General features: G+C 49.4%; 1 protein-coding gene across 2 annotated transcripts in view; it reads left to right on the plus strand.

The window, feature by feature from the left end:
* The first annotated feature begins 5,359 nt into the window (after nucleotides 1–5,359).
* CRY2 (cryptochrome circadian regulator 2) overlaps nucleotides 5,360–16,719 on the plus strand; it is a 34,038-nt gene continuing 22,678 nt past the window's right edge. For both annotated transcript variants that reach the window (XM_081239259.1, XM_081239260.1), the window contains exons 1-3: nucleotides 5,360–5,578; nucleotides 13,472–13,580; nucleotides 15,959–16,101. In XM_081239259.1, coding sequence (XP_081095385.1) covers nucleotides 5,364–5,578; nucleotides 13,472–13,580; nucleotides 15,959–16,101 — 467 coding nt within the window. In that variant the 5' untranslated portion in view covers nucleotides 5,360–5,363. The remainder of the gene's footprint in view (nucleotides 5,579–13,471; nucleotides 13,581–15,958; nucleotides 16,102–16,719) is intronic.

The following is a 16,719-nucleotide window of genomic DNA, read 5'->3' on the forward strand; positions in this document are numbered from 1 at the left end:
ACATAACAACGGAGCTGTAGTCCACCTTCCTGGCACGGCGCTGCCTTGCAGTTTCGCCTTCTGTTGCTCATGACTTTGTCATGGTGCCATGGCTCCAGGATGGCTTCCGACATGCAAAGGTGGCAGCAACTCTATGAACCAGAGCTGATGGGATTGTCACTCTTGGCTTTGCCAGCTAAAGCACCCTTCTTTTGCCACCTCCCCAGAAGAGAAGTTTCCTGAAGGGGGTCACTCTGGCTGTTTCCACAATTTTCCAGCAGCAATGAGTAGAAACAACATTTACAGGCCTTTAGAGTGTGTGAAAAGTTTTACTGCCCCTCTTCACACTGTCCTTGAAATGTGCAGGGATGCAGGAGAGGACCTGGGGAGCTTCTGTGATCGATTTTGCTACTGCAAATACTAAGAATAGTTAACATAACATAGCGATAATAACAAAGCTTTCTATTATTGTAAGGAATATTTGCATATGGTTTCACAGTTTATTTTGAGAGGGTGAAAGAGTGAATGCTAATCCCATCAACCTCCTCCAAAAATTCCTCAGGGCTTTTTTTTTTTTTTTTTTTGCGGTATGCGGGCCTCTCCCTGTTGTGGCCTCTCCCGTTGTGGAGCACAGGCTCCGGTTGCGCAGGCCATGGCTCATGGGCCCAGCCGCTCCGCGGCATGTGGGATCCTCCCGGACCGGGGCACAACCCGTGTCCCCTGCATTGGCAGGCTGACTCTCAACCACTGCGCCACCAGGGAAGCCCCCTCAGGGCTTTTAATCATGTTAATAGAAGGTGCAAATGGCAGCCACTGCTGGTTGTTCACCAATAACCCCCTCTTCTGGACCAAAGAGCCCCCATTTTGTTCAAGTGTCAGGTGAACTCTTGCTTCCCTGAGGCCAGCTCCATCCAAACCCCAGGGGTGAACTGTGATCGGTCTAAATCATATCAGATTGGCCTGGGCTAGGCCATGTGTGCAATCCTGGCCAATGAGACCTGAGGAGAGGTCTGACCGGGTGCTTCCCTAAAGAATTTCCTCTCTCTTACAAAGGAAACATTTTGTAGGTGGGTGGAGCTGCTGTAGCCATTTTGCCACCTTGAGGGAAGCAGCCAACACCTGAGGACAGATGAGCGGAAGGACAGAGGGAACCTGGGTGCTTGACCTGGGTTTTATTTCATTTAGCATCTAATCTTTAATTCTTCTAGTGCTTAATGCTCCCACCTACCTCAGGACCTTTGTACATGCTGTTTTCTCTACCCACAGCACTGTTTTTCCCTTCTCCACATAGTTGCACCTGCTAGCCCCTCAGTTGTCGGCGCAAACATTGTCCAATAAAAACAAATCTGGACATAGACAGGGAGACACGTTCATTAGAAAGAAAGGCTACTGCAATAGAGAGAACACACCAGTCTCAGAAATCTTTGAGCATCTCAAAATCAAGAAGCAAAAGGTTTTTCTCTTTTAGGATAAAGGAGGAGGCAAGCAGAATCTACGGAGGGGAGACAGACAAGCAATGGGAAGTGACAAATGGGATCTGATAGGAAAAACATCTGGCTTTAGTCAGCCAGTTCCCAGGAGAAGCTGATAAGGGGAGGCACATTCTACTTCTTTGGTGCTTGCTGAGGCTTGGGGCAAGCAGAGTCCAGGAGCCTGTAGGAAAGGGAGAAACCTGACTAAAGTTTGGTCAAGACAGAGCAGATGGTAAGAAGGGGGCAACTGTGAACACCTGGACAACACCAATTCCTCAGAGAAGCCCTCCTTTATTCACCCAACTTGGACCCTAGGGCCAGACTGCCTGGATTTAAATTCCAGCTCTGCCACCGACTAGCTGTGCAACCTTGCATGGGTTCCTTCACCTTTCTGTGCCTTGGTTTCCTCACCTGCAAAATAGTGACAAGAAAATGATGTATCTCACAAATTGTCACGGGGATCAAACGAGTTGAGCAGGTCCCTGGCACACGGTAAATGCTTCAGAGACATTAGCTATGGCAATAAGATCCCACCCCTGGGCATTTCCTCCATAGCACTGTATCCCCCACTGGACTGTAAAGTCCTTGGCAGCAGGAATGGGGACTCTCTTGCTCACGACTGAATCCTCAGTACTGGTAAAGAGGCTATTGCAGAGAAGGCTCTTAATAAATTTTTTAAAACGTCTTTATTGAGCTATAATTCACACACCAACGAATTTAGTCGTTCGAAGCATACTATTCAATGAGTCTAATAAATATTTTTAAAATGCATTCTAGCATGCAAAGAGGTGATGGCATTGGGGGAGAAAGGTGAGAGAGCATGAAGCCTTTAGCCTGCAGATGGGCAGTGACAGGCAGAACCCCTGCCCCAGACAGCGCTTTCACTGTTCTTCCACAGGGAAGGCGATGCAGTTTCTGTACATGCCTCTCACCTGTAGTTTTCAGTACATTGTTCGGGGCCCTAGTGGCCAGTGTTAAGGTCGTTTCTCCTGCTGGGCAGGTCTGTCTCCTGCTCCCAGGCAATGAGGGTTTTCCCTGCACTGTGTTTCTTTTCTTTCCTTGACCTGGGGTTCTTGGCATCAATTTCTCCTCATTTTGTTCTTTTTCGTTGGGTGCCTTTATAAGTCTGGATGCTAGAAAACCCAACTTAAAGAGCCTAAATCAAGAGTTGACAAACTTTTTTCTGTAAAAAGCTGGATAGCAACTGTTTTTGGCTTTTCAGACCATAGTTTCTGCAGCAACTCTGCCTTTGTAGCTCAAAGCAGCCATCGACCATATGTTTAAAAAAAATGAATGGGGCTGTTTTCTAATAAAATTGTATTTACAAAACAGGCGGTGATGGAGGAAACTCAAAAACATGAAGCTAAATGAAAGAAACAGGTAAAAGAGACCACATCATGTATGATTCCACTGATATGAAATGTCCAGAATAGACAATTCTCTAGAGACAGAAAATAGATTAGTGGCTGCCTAGGGCTGAGGGTGAGGGTGAGAAAATGGGGGGTAATTCGTAATGGGTATGGGGGTGTTTCTTTTTGGAGTCAGGAAAATGTTCTAAAATTAGATTGTGGTCGTAGTTGTACAATTCTGTGACTATAATAAAAAGCATTGAATTGCACACTTAAAACAGGTGCATCTTTTGAGTAGGTAAATTATATCTCAGTAAAGCTGTTGAAGAGGAAGAGTACTCTTGGGCTTCCCTGTGGCGCAGTGGTTGAGAGTCCTCCTGCCGATGCAGGGGACACGGGTTCGTGCCCCAGTCCAAGAAGATCCCACATGCCGTGGGGTGGCTGGGCCCGTGAGCCATGGCCACTGAGCCTGAGCGTCCGGAGCCTGTGCTCCGCAACGGGAGAGGCCACAACAGTGAGAGGCCCGTGTACCATAAATAAATAAATGTTTTTTAAAAAAGAAAAGTAATGAGAGGTGGCATCTCTTCGTTCAGCAAGCATTTGGAGAGGGGATTCAAAAATAACGACAGGGGGCTTCCCTGGTGGTGCAGTGGCTGAGAGTCCACCTGCCGATGCAGGGGACACAGGTTCGTGTCCCGGTCCAGGAAGATCCCACATGCCGCGGAGCGGCTGGGCCCGTGAGCCATGGCCGCTGAGCCTGCACGTCCGGAGCCTGTGCTCCGCAACGGGAGAGGCCACAACAGTGAGAGGCTCACATACCGCAAAAAAAATAAATAAATACATAAAAATAACGACAGGGTCGGGACTGGAATAGACCATTAAGGTTCCTGGCAACCTGAGATTCTAGTCCCTGTCCAACTTTTACTAAATAATCCTCGAGCATAAGATGCCAAGCACTGAGCTAGACCCTGGAAATACAGCTGTAAATGAGCCACATTCCTTGCCCTCCAGTAATTTATAGTCTAATGAGGCAGACAGACAAATAAGAAATTCCCGTACCATGTACTAAGGCCAGTGATAAGAAGAAGCACAGAACGAGATGAGCCACTATGTAGGCTGGGACCAGATGGCAAGTGACATCTACACTGAGCAGTGACCCGGGACAAAGTGGAGTCAGAAAGGGGGTGGAGTGTGGCATGTGACCCAGGTTTGAGGGAACAGTTTGTACAAAGCCCTGGCAAAGAGAGACCCTAGGATTGCAACAACACTGTGGTTTAAGAGTTGTGCTAATCAACACCACTAAATTGCTGGCTATATTGCTAAATTCCTCACTGCTCATTCCCAAGTTCAGGAAGGGTTCTGAGCATGGGCACAACCTAGGGACAAACTGAGATAGACTCTTCATTTGATAACCCCCAGAGCTCCAATCTAACTAGGCTAGCTTAGTCCACCATCAACACTTCACTGTAGGTATTTATATTGCATCTCCTGTCATTCACTCATTCTGTCAATCAGCAAGCCTTGTGCTAGACTCCAGAAGGAGAAGAGGGCTCCACCTGGCTCCCCTGGGAGGAATGGGGAGTGTCCTCCACATCTCTGAATCCCACACAGACTCCAGTTCAGTGTTTTGCATACAGAGGTACCACTGAGTCTACTCAACATAGAAGTAAAAGCAAAACTCATCTGATGGCATAATTACTATCTCAACCCACGTCCTCTACATTTCCAGCCCCTACTCCCAAACCGTCTACTGCTGCACATCAGGGCACTTCTCCCCACTCTTTGAACTCTACCGCTTGTAAATGCCACGTTGCTCAGCGCAGACGCAAGTATAGCTTTGTAGGTAAAAGCAGAAGCTTCGGATTCACAATCATCGGGGTAGAATCCTTTTATTAGCGTTATGATACTGATCAAGTCACTCACCCTGCGGCAGCCTCAGTTTTTTTTGTCCGTAAAATGAGAATAATAACAGCTCTTTCACTAGGGTTCGTTGAATGAATGCAACTGGGCTGAACTGAGTAGTAAATGGCACAGTCAATGTAAGGGTATTATCATGTTGCTTGGCATATATAATGCAGTCAATAAATGGCGGCTGTAGAAGAATGTTGTAATGACGTATAGAGTGAGGTAGATGATGATGATATTGATGACGATGATGATGTAGGACGGCCGGTTGTTCGTCGTGTAATTCACTTTCTGGAGTCACAGCAACCCCGCCAGCCCACACAGCTTCCAGCGGCAAGCCTGGGATCCACAGTCCCTCCGGACTCGGTCCAAGCCCAGACCTCCCTGGGGAGCGCCAGCCTGCGTCACCCGCCCAGCCCTCCGGCTCCTCCCCAGCGAGCCCACACATGGTGGGAACGTGAGGGGGCGGGGCCAGACTGGGCGCCTCAGAGCCAATCGCCGGGCGGGGGGCTCCCAGCCAATAGAAGATGGGCTCCAGGTCCCGGGGGCGGGGACCCAGAGAGGAACGGAAGCGTCATAGGTCACTGGGCGGGCTGGGGGCGGGACCCGCGGTGTCTATGGGGGCGGAGCAGCGGTGGCCAGAGCAGTCAGGGCGGTAATGGCGGCGGCTGTGGCTACCGTGGCAGGGGCGTCCCCGGCGCCGGCGGCCCGCGCGGAAGGCGCCTCCTCAGTGCACTGGTTCCGCAAGGGACTGCGGCTCCATGATAACCCGGCGCTGCAGGCGGCCGTGCGCGGGGCGCACTGTATGCGCTGCGTTTACATCCTCGACCCTTGGTTCGCGGCCTCCTCCTCAGTCGGGATCAACCGATGGAGGTGAGGGGGCCCGGGGCGGGTTCGCGGGCCCGGGAGACGCAGCCTGGCCTCTTGGGCGCCCATCCTCGGAAAGGGAGGCTCTGGCCCCAGTCCCCTCTGCCGAAAGACCCCGGCCTGAAGGAGGTGGGGCAGGGGGACGGAGCCGAGTCTCCAGAGGGGAGAAGCCGGGAAGAGGGAAGCAATTAGTCCCCGTAGTAATAGCCTGGGTGGACCAGGGTTCAGCTTCTGACACCGCGCGCTCGCACTGCGTGTTATCCTCTTTGGTCCTCACGACATTCCTGTGGGACAGATCATGATCCCCGTTGTACAGATGAGACTCTTGAGCCCTAGAGACGCAAAGTTGACCTGCTCAAGGATTTGCAGTCAGTGAGAGGCAGAACAGGGACTCCTTGTCTAGGGCTCTTAGGGGTGTACTGGGGGCGGGGGGAGGGGGAGGACAGGAGCTCTCGTGGTGTGAGGGCAGGGATGGGTCTCTGAATTGATAACACAGCAGATGTCTGATTCTTCAAGTAAAGAGCGCACTGCTGTGCTCCTGAAGGTCACCTGTAAGCCGCTGGTTGGTTTGAATCCATTGTTTCCACCATCCTGCCTTCCCTCCACCAAGATCATTCCGTTTCTGGAGGCGTCTAGAGACTCTGGCTTAGCATTAGATAGGGCAAGTGCCGTCTCCCCTTCATTATAGATAAAGACCTCAAGGGCATGTTCAGTTAGAGGCACTTTGTGTCCGGAGCTGGAGAGCAGAGAACAGTACTTAATCCATTTGGAGAATTCCCTCAGCAGCTATGGGCTTGCTAGAGGGGGGGGAAAAAAAGGGAACCAAAGTGTCCCTTCCTTCCTCCTCTTCTCGTGAGTTTGTTTGTTTGTTTGTTTGTTTTGCGGTCCGCGGGCCTCTCCCTGTTGTGGCCTCTCCCGTTGCGGAGCACAGGCTCCGGACGCGCAGGCTCAGCGGCCATGGCTCACGGGCCCAGCCGCTCCGCGGCATGTGGGATCTTCCCGGACCGGGGCACGAACCCGTGTCCCCTGCATCGGCAGCCGGACTCCCAACCACTGCGCCACCAGGGAAGCCCCCATGAGATTGTTTTTAAAGCACGGTTGAGCCATTATAGATTAGATTTTTATCAACTGATGTACTAAGATGAGGGACCAGGAAAGCTGTGATATCAAGGGTCCCTCTTTGATGATTCCCAGGAGATGGAGTGGACAGGATCATGGGAGAAGATTAACAGATGGGTAGTTGATGGGTTTTCTCTTTAACCAGTGTTTAAAACCAAGGAGTTCTGAGACATTGTGTTCCCATCTCTCTTTAACATGCCCCTCAGTAGTCCTTTGGTTTGTTTGCATTGTTCTGGAGCATGTTTGCTTGTGACCTTGTTGCTCGAGAGGCAAGGTTATTCCCAGGATAGGCTGGCTCTCCACCATTCTTTCCTCACCAAGGTGTGTGCCCTGCTAGGAGCGTGAATGCCCCTAGCAGTGGATCTATTAAATGCCCCCCTCCTGACCCATTTATATTGAGGGAACAACTAAAGATAGTCCTGTGGAGAGCCTGCCCACACAATTTTCAGCTGCTCTATTGCTCTGCCTGTGCTTCAGTTTCTATAGATAGGAGGTTGGGTTTGACAAACATCCTCAAATGACTGGCCATCCCTAGCATGGACTAAGCCTGAGACTTTGCCCCCCTCCCAGTGGCAGTGTGCCAGTCAGAGCAGAGTAAATGGAATCCAGACTGCTTGCTTGCTGCGTTGTCACGGAGTTTCTCCTTTTTGGGGGTTTTGGAGGACATTGCATAGGACTGCCTACTCCTTTGTGGTAGTGGAAATTACAGATCAACAACGAAAACTCTGTTGCTGATTAAACTCAGATTCGCTAGAAACTAGGAGTTTTGTGGGTCACCCTTTTGTGATTGTGCTTTTGAGTGAGTGAGAGAGAAAAGGAATGTGGCAGTTCAGATGCCTGTGTCAAATCCTGAAGTCAGAGGCTGTGTAGGAATGCAGATGTTAATTGAGCAATTATTTAATGAGTGCCTAGTATCTGCCAGGCACACTGCTCTAGGTGCTGCTAGGGAAATAGCAGTGAACAAGCAGATGTGGTGTCCAGAGCTCCTGGAGCGTACATTTGCATGACGCAAGACAAGTAAACAACCTTAATTTAGTAGAACTAATGCCATGAAGTAAATAAAATAGGGGGGCAGACTAGAGCAGTGGTTCCTTTTTTTTTTTTTTTTTTTTTGCGGTACGCAGGCCTCTCACTGTTGTGGCCTCTCCCGTTGCGGAGCACAGGCTCCGGACGCGCAGGCTCAGCGGCCAAGGCTCACGGGCCCAGCCGCTCCATGGCACGTGGGATCCTCCCGGACCGGGGCACGAACCCCTGTCCCCTGCATCGGCAGGCGGACTCTCAACCACTGCGCCACCAGGGAAGCCCATAGAGCAGTGGTTCTTAACCTTGCTGCACATGGGAATCATTTAAGGATCTTTAAAAGATGTCTGGGCCGCCTTCTCTCCCAATTCTGATTTCATTGTTCTGGGTTATGGTCTGGGCATTAGGGTCTTTAAAGGTGTGATGTGCAGCAAAGCCAGAGAGGCACTGGACTAGAGAACCCCAGACCTGAGCCCGACAGCTTGGGATATGTATTGCAGTGCATTGGCAAGAAGTCTGATTTGTTTTGGCATCCGAAGAAAGAGGTGAAATCACACAAAACAGATCAAATACAATAACTGCTTCTGGGGCTGGGCACAGACACATGCGTACCACCCCCGCCATATTCTTTGCTCCCAGGTTCAGAGCGAGGGCAGAACTGCAGACTGTTTTATGCACTCGGTTGGGTGTTAGGGGGAGTGATGGAGCCAGCTGTACCTCTGTGTAACTACACTATGTGTAATCTCCCAGTGGCTGTTTCTGGATCTGGAAGTGACCTGGGAGAATTGTGCTGCAGCGTAACATCCTAGCTCTGTAAATATTTCAGTTGCCGCCTCTGAGAAGCCTCCCTCAGAAGAGTGGGCCCTGGGCCATCTGCAAGAGGTGGGGGGAACCAAAGTCTGTATCTCTGTTATCCTCCTGCACTTCCTACACTGACTCCCACACAGCGTTTTTCAGCAGATAAATCAGATTAAAATAACGATGAATGGCCCTTCCTAAGAGTAAAAGTGGACAGAGAAAGGCAACCAAGAACATGTACATTTATTAGCATAGGAGAAGGGCTAGCATACTCCTTGCCTTGGTGGTAGTGGGAAGTTTATAGGCTAATTGTAGCATTTGAGCCTCAGGACTTTTTTTTGCCAAGCACTAGTTAGCTAAACCCTTTGCCGTTTTCCCCAGCCCCACCTTCCCCAAATTTACTGCCTCTAGAAGGAAGTACTGTAGTGAGAACCAAAAAAAAAAAAAAAAAAAAGAGGGGATGTGAGCCCCTTCTAGATTTAAAAATGGCCCTTGCAGTTTTTCATTACCTTTCTCTCCCTACTGCAACCCAGATGGGTGTTGGCAACAATTCACCTTACCCTTTATTTATGTCACTTTCTCCTTGGCTCTGTGCTACACCTGTATTCCGGAACTTGGGGACAGAAGGAGTTGGTAGAAATAAAATATCAGCCAAAATCACTCAGAATTAGTGAATGAGGTGACCTGGGAACTCCCCAGGATGCCTGGTGAGAACAAGTGTGTCTCCTTTCCCAATGCCTGGAGCTAAACACTGGTGGACTGTCCAAGTTGGCTGGTTCTTCCCTGGAACTTGGTCAGCAAGAAGGGGGTTGAGAACTATGGTCTACAGGCAGGGAAATTTGAGTTTCTCTGAGTTGTTCACACTGGTACCCAAGAGTCACTTTATTGTTCTGCTGCTGAGGAAATGTTTCCATTTGCCTAAAAGGGATGAAAACTTTCACATTCATCTTTCTCTTTGAAATTAGGAAAGAATAAATATATTTTTAGCCAAGTGATACTTAGAGATCAATCCCTGCTATGGATTGTGGGTTTGGGTTATCCTTTTCCATGGGGCTTGAAGCGCTCTTAATTACTTAGGAGAAATTAATTTATATTAATAGCCTATGTAGCCAGTCTGGGCTGGCCAATGATATCATCATTACAGTTAACCTTGGCTTGAAGCAGAGAAACTTGGTCAAGGGCGATCTAGACCCAAAAAGAGAGTTCACTATCATTTTCCCTCTTCCTATTAATAACAAACAAAATATTTCTCAACACAGAATCTGCCTTCTCTAGAGAAGTCCTTCCCTAAAAGATCTGCATGTCTTTTATTTTAAAGGGCTAGTTCCATGGAGTCCCTGAATTACTGAGTCCTTTTAGTACTTTTTGAAATCCCAATTTGATTTCTTCCAGTTCTGTCTGCTTCTGGCTCCAGAGCGCTTACATAATGCAACTAAGCTGCACATGTTGTCTAATCCAAAGGGTGAGCTTGAACTCTCACCCAGGACGGTGTGCTCTGAATTTCAGCCATGTGAGCTCAGCTTGGAGCTGCCTGCCCGAACACTGCCGCCTCCAATGCCCCGGCCAGTTTTCTTTAGAGTCCCCCCTCATTGGAGTAAAGAGAAACTGGCCATGTAGAGAGGAAGACTCTAGGGGAGCACAAAGGCCCAAGGGTCTCTCTGGTGAAAGAATGCGCCCGCTGGCCCCAGTGAGCTTTTGCTCAGGGGCAGCACTGCTCCGCTGCTCCCTGTCCCTTCTTGGCAGTCCTCACAGGTGGTGCCCTAGCAGTGGCTACTCTTTCTCTGTCTGCCTGGAGGCTGGGGCTCCTGGGGGCCATCGTGAGGCCTCCCTTCCTGGAGGAGCCCTGCAGGGCTTGACTGAGGAGGGGGCGAGTTGGAAGTAACCGCATTTCTAGAGGGCCAAACGGGAGGCAGAAAGCAGGCTCTCACAGAGAGGAAGTTCAGTGAAAACAAACTAGAAGCAAAGAAAGGCAACTTGTAAATCGAAGCTAGAAGTAAAGTTCTGTTTTCTGGGACAGCGCTTCTGAACCTTTGATGTGCAAAGGAGGCACCAGGGGATCTTGCTAAAATGCGGATTCTGTTTCTGGAGGTCTGGGATGGAGCCTGAGATCCTGCGTTTCAGCAAGCTTCTGGGTGATTCACAGCTGTTGATCCCCGGAGGAGCAAGGATTTGGTAGCAAAGGTGTTGGCCTACGAGTAGAGCTGTGGTGCTCTCTGATGGCTGAGTCCCTGGCAGCACAGCCTCAGTGCTCAGGGGGTAAGTCCTGGTTGAGAGGCAGTGGAGCCTGGTGCTTAAGAATAAAGACGCCAAGCCACACCGTCCGGGTTTGAATTCTGGTCACCTGTTAAGTGAATGATGTTACGCAAATTACTTAATCTCTCTGTACCTCATCTGTAAAATGAGAATTAAATGAGGTGATGTATGTAAAACAAGTAGGATAGTACCTGGTTCATTGTAAATGCTCATTAAATGTTAGTTATTGCTGTTACTATTATTATCCTTTGGTTGCTGGGTCCAGAATCGTGCCTTCTGCTCACTGCCTCGGCTATAGACTTCTCTTGTCAAAGAAGAAAAGAGTTCTCACGAGGTTATCTGTACTACAGAGATGCTGCAAGGCATCTCTCCTTTTAATAAATGAGGTCTAGAAATAAAGTCTACAGAAGGCAGCTGGAACCTAGCCAGTCCTATTTGTAGCTTCAAATCAAAGTCCTGGGCAGCCTGGTGGACTGTGAAGGCTGAGGCCCCCAAAGTGCATGGCAGGGACATTGCTGGGATCCGCAGGACCCTCTGTCTGGGGTTGCAGAATCTAAGTCACCAGTTATCCCTAGGCATTCTGCCTGGCAGGGCCCAGGTTTCAAGTGGCACAGAGGCAATTTACACTGGTCTCTCAGTCTTTTCCTCCTGAGGAGAGGGTGAGGCCTGGGAGGAGGCCAAAGCAAGTGCAAGTGCGTCACTCTGTCTCAGCTTTCCTTTTCTGAGGGTGACAGTGTTTCAAAAACAGAAATTCGCAGAGGTGGAGCTTTGGCTTTGCATAAAGCAGCATTCAGCCTGTCAGTCTCCCATCGCAACCCCTTGGAGAGTCTCTGCCTGCTCGTGAGCTAGCCTGATGCTTCGGGCTGAGCCCAGGACTCAGCTCGTGCTGGAATGTGGGTCTGTGGCATTCCCCCCCTGGCAGTGTCAGGTTGTCGACGTCAGAGGTGGCGGCAGGGACTGGTTCCAGTTGGCAGCCTGGGAACAGTCGCTGCTTCTGTAAGCCTCCCATAGTCAAGGGAACGTGATGTGCTGCAGAGGAGCCACCGGGTTTCATTGTGCTCAAAATAAAATCCGGTGATTCCCGTCGTTGACAGGCCTGGGTGGGAGGCCCCAGCATAGATGGCAGGAGGTGTCCATGAACGAGGGTCACCTGCCAGGGCTTCGTTCCTGAGGAAGAAGAACAGAATGTCAGTGGATTACCTGGAGTCAGGTTTGTGTTTGCCACAAACACATGAGATCCTGCAGGAATCTCAGCCCCTGGAGCAGTGTTTGATGTGCCACTGAAAGGCTTAAGAAATGCGTCACAGAGAAGAAAACATGGTTTGAGTCTGACCGAGAGTCTGGGATAGTTTGCTATCCCAGCTTTGTCACTCAATAACTGTAATCTTTGGCAAATTAATTCTCCTCTCTGTATCTCATTTTCCTCATTTATAAAACGGGGATAGTATTTTCCTTCAAAATGTGTTGAGAGAATTCAAAAGAAAACGCATTTAAAAAGCATAACAGGCATATAATAACATTGATAACATTAGTTGTCTCTGGAGAGGGGGATGGATTAAATTCCTTGGGGAAGCAGGAGGAGGAGACTTTTTCCTGTGTACCCTTTTGTAACTTGAATTTTGAACCACATGAAGAGTTAATCTGTTTAAAATGTAAATTTAAAGATAAGACACATAATCTGTTTTAAATGTTAATTTAAAGATAAAACACATATCATAAAATGTATTGGTGGAATTTGTCAGAAAGGTGATTATGCCTAACTGAACAGGTAATAAATTTTTGTGGTCCTATGAAGTAAATAAATAAAACACTGAAGGCTCTCAGGCAGTGTTAATTTCCTTTCCCTTTCCCATGGTGATCCAGCTCGCAGGCTAGGTCTCTTGAGTTTCTGGAGTCTCCCACACCTCAACTTCCACCCCCAAAAGCATGGGAGCATATCTTACAGAGAAGTGCCTCCTCCCTCTTGGGACAAAAACCTGGTGGCCAGAGCCCTGGAGAAGCCTGGAGAATGAGCTACCTGCCAAATGAAACCCTGGCAACTGGGGACTCAGCCCAGGCTGTGGGACCATGGGACCGTGGCGGTAGATATCCGTGCAGCCCAAAGCATGAGTGCAGAAAGACAAGGGAGTCTGTTGGACCAGGGTAGGTGAGACTTTCCAGGGCTCTTGCAGTCTTGTTCCTCTGCTAATAGGACCTCAGGCCTCCATACCACGGTACTGCACTTGTTTTTCAGATGGCTTTCCCATCTGTTCTCCCTTTTGATTCTCACAACCACCTAGTGGTGGGAAGATATTTACACCTAGGGCCTGAGGCCAAGAGGGAATAAGTGACTGACTTGCCTGTAATCACAGAGGAACAACAAGAGTAGGAGCAGCTCACACTTATTGCAGATTTCCTATATGCCAGGCTCTGTGCTAAATGTTCTTCGTGCTTTATTTGGCTTTCTTAACAATTCTGTGAGATAGGTACCAACACCAACTCCATATCACAGATTGTGGGGGGAAAGCTAAAGAGGTTAAGTAACTGCCTAAAGTCCCACAGCTAGTAATGACAAAGGCAGGATTTCAGCGGAGGTGGCACTGATCCTCTACCATATCACACGTCAGCCAGAACCCAGTAGAACCATGCTACTTGTTTGGCATAAACAATGTACCAGCTTCTCCCTGCTTTGTTATGTTACCACCAACAAGGGCTGTGTGGGTTCTGCAGGTTCCTACTTCAGTCTCTGGAAGATTTGGACACAAGTTTAAGGAAACTGAACTCCCGCCTGTTTGTAGTCCGGGGACAGCCGGCTGACGTGTTCCCAAGGCTGTTCAAGGTAAGTGTGCAAAGTCCAAGAGAAGACAGTGAGAGTCTGCTCCTAGGGTTTCCCCACAGACTGAATGAGACAGTATTCTGACTGAGGAAATGGAAATGGTCGGGGACGGTCTGACCACTGCTGCTAGGGAAGTTGGGAGCAAATGCAGCCAGTCAGCTGCCAACAGAATGGAAACTGTGTTAAGGAAAACTGTGAATCCAGTGTCTTGTTGGAAAGTTCCCATCTCAGTCCAGACATGGGATGTGGCAAGTTATTCCACCCCGGATGCCACTGGCTTCCTTAGATGTTTTCTTGGCTCATGCCAGCAAGATTTATTAGAGCTCTTCCTACGCCAGGAGTCTGAGGGTGAGGTTTCCTATTGAGCAATGGGCGTTTCCCATCTTGCTTTGCTTTGCTTTGCTTATTGGAAAAAAAAGTCAGCCTCTCTGAGGAAACATCCCTACTTCCTCTGTGAATGAATGATTGATAAAATCTTCATTTAGGTACCATATAGGCCTCTGTTTGCTGTATCAGGTAGCCAGCCCACTTTTCCCCCCAACCCCTTTATAAAACACAGTTTTTAAGGCCCAAACAGAGACGAAAGTGCTCATAGACAGAGGGCTGTAGGACGTTCTCCCCTCATCCTCAGCAGCGCATAGTTGTTTTTCTGTCTCTCTCCACCCCAACTTCCTTCCCTACTCTTCCTGGGGGAAAAGCCAAGAGCAAAGACTTAATGTCAAGGCCAGAAGCTTAGTAAACACTTCATCATTCACTTTACGTCCCCGCACAAATGCCACGGTGCTGATAATAGCCAGCATTCATTGAGGGCTGATTATGAGTCAAACACTGTTCTAGGTAAGTGCTTCACATACATTAATTCACGTACTCCTCACAGCGGCCCTCAGACGTGGGCACGGCTGTCCCTATTCTGCATATGAGGAAACAGTGTCTTGGGAAGCTAAGGGTGGTGGCCTAGGATTTGCACCCAGGCTCCGACTCCAGGGCTGTGTTCTTAACCCTGCACCATTAAACACATTTGCCTCTCCTCCCTCTGCATTGTCCCCTCTCTCCCAGCACCTCAGAGGCCAACCCGCTAATAGCCCAGAGATACAGATAGATCATTCATTCATTGTATGTTATTAAGCTTCTACTGTGTACTAGGCCCCATACTAGGTCCTAGGGTATTGAAGAATAAGCATGATTTCTGCTGTGAGCATTCATACTGTAATGAAGGAAACAAGCAAGTAATGGGAAGCTTCATTGCCATATGATAACTGCTGTGATGGAAAACGGGCAAGGTTCAGCAGAATCATACTGAGGGAGAAGGCCTAGGAGGCTTCTTGGAGAAGGTGTCATCTAATAATATTTTTATTATTATTCACAGGGTTATGAGTCTTTAACAATGTAATCTACATGAACTGCTAAGCATGGTACTTGGCTCATAGTAAGTGCTCAATAAATGTTTAGTGCTGCTGTCCTTGAATGAGGGATAAGCAACCCTGCTCAGGACTCACATGCAGCAGCGCTGAGTCAGGGCCAGGCTGCCCTGTGCACAGCCAGGACATTTGCCCCAGGGATTCTGAGTTTTAAGGGACCATGACCAGAGACTTTGGTTGGAATGTGGTTTCCTTCTTGCTAGTTGCATGCTCTAGGGCTTTCTGTGGGTCTTCTGCACAACTTTTCACTGGGCCACTTTCTCCCAGCTTTGCTAGGAAATCTAGAAATTTCTATCAGACATGACTAAAGACTTGGAAAAGAATTCCCTTTTTAAATATGTGGCCCCTCTGGTCTGATTTCTCTGACCTCTGGGCTAAGGGCTGCTCCTCCTTTCCCAGCTCTCTGAGAGCTGGAGCCTATTAGCTGTGTTTGCTACTGGCCTCAGGAGTGTTGCTGTGGAAACCATCAACACACTTCACACAGCACAAGTCTGCCAAGAAAACTAGGCCAGAAGTTTTCAGGGCCCTGAGGAGCTCTGGGAAAGGCTTGCCAAGCAGGTGGAATATGGCGATCCTGTCCCCCACCGTCTTTACCAGTGAGTCAGTGCCTTTCCGGGATTGGAGGCTCCCCTGGGAGCATGTATTTATATCCTCCTGCTGCATTCTTCTACCACAAGGACACAGCAAGTGCACAGAGCTGCCCACCTCTCTCCTGATTCCACAGAGACCACTGCCTCAGGCTCCACTGTTGTAGGCTGTTGGCCTCACCTCAGAGGCCTGCCCTCCTCAAACCTTGTGGATCTCAGATTGTTGGTTTTCCAGTTCAAGTCATTGTCCCTAGTTTGTTCTGCAGCCCATTCTGTCAGGTCTCTAGACTTGCTCTGTACCCTCCCAGGAGAGAGCTGAGTGCCCAGCTTCTTTCTCCCTAAACAATGTTGAGCATTACAGATTCTCTCCCCACAGGAATGGGGGGTGACCCGCTTGACCTTTGAATATGACTCTGAACCCTTTGGGAAAGAACGGGACGCAGCCATTATGAAGATGGCCAAGGAGGCTGGTGTGGAGGTGGTGACTGAGAACTCTCATACTCTCTATGACCTGGACAAGTAAGAGATGGGCCCCAGGGGTCAGGTTGCCAATTGTGGGTGTTGGTGATTTGGGCCCCTGCTGAGTGGAACTCAGGGAGATTCAGCAATAGGGCCCCCTGGCACATGAGGTATGGCATTTTCTAGAAGCTGGAAGAGAATAGGTCAGAGTTGGGGCCTGTAGAACAGCTCAAAGAGCTTACCCGATTTGGGTGCAAAGAGGCTTATTAGGCCCAAGGGACAGAAGCAGTGAGGCTCCCCACTCAGGGTCTTCATAGATCTGCTCCTAACACGCTCCAGTCCCATCCACCCCACACACTCCCGCTTCCGTCCTGCTGCTCAGAAACTGCCCTCTGACCTCAGTGGGCCCTGTCTGTCACCCCTCCCAGCAGATCTCTGTCCTCATAGACAGAGCTTCTGTTCCTGAGCTGCGTTCCCTGGGCTCCCCTGGCTATCTGGGTTTCCCGGCCATGCATTTAGATGTTGCTCCGGAGGCTCTAGAGATCCCTGCAGGGCCTCTGTGCTTTCAGAGGGGCTAGGAGGAAACCCTCTCCTCCCCTTCCCTGCGAGAGCTGTCACCCTCCTGCTGCTGCTGCCACTGCTGCCAAGCCCTGCTCCCTGTCCCTCTCCCCACAACCA

The sequence above is a fragment of the Mesoplodon bidens genome, assembly GCF_964165515.1.
Source record: "Mesoplodon bidens genome assembly, chromosome: 7".
Classification (NCBI taxonomy): domain Eukaryota; kingdom Metazoa; phylum Chordata; class Mammalia; order Artiodactyla; family Ziphiidae; genus Mesoplodon; species Mesoplodon bidens.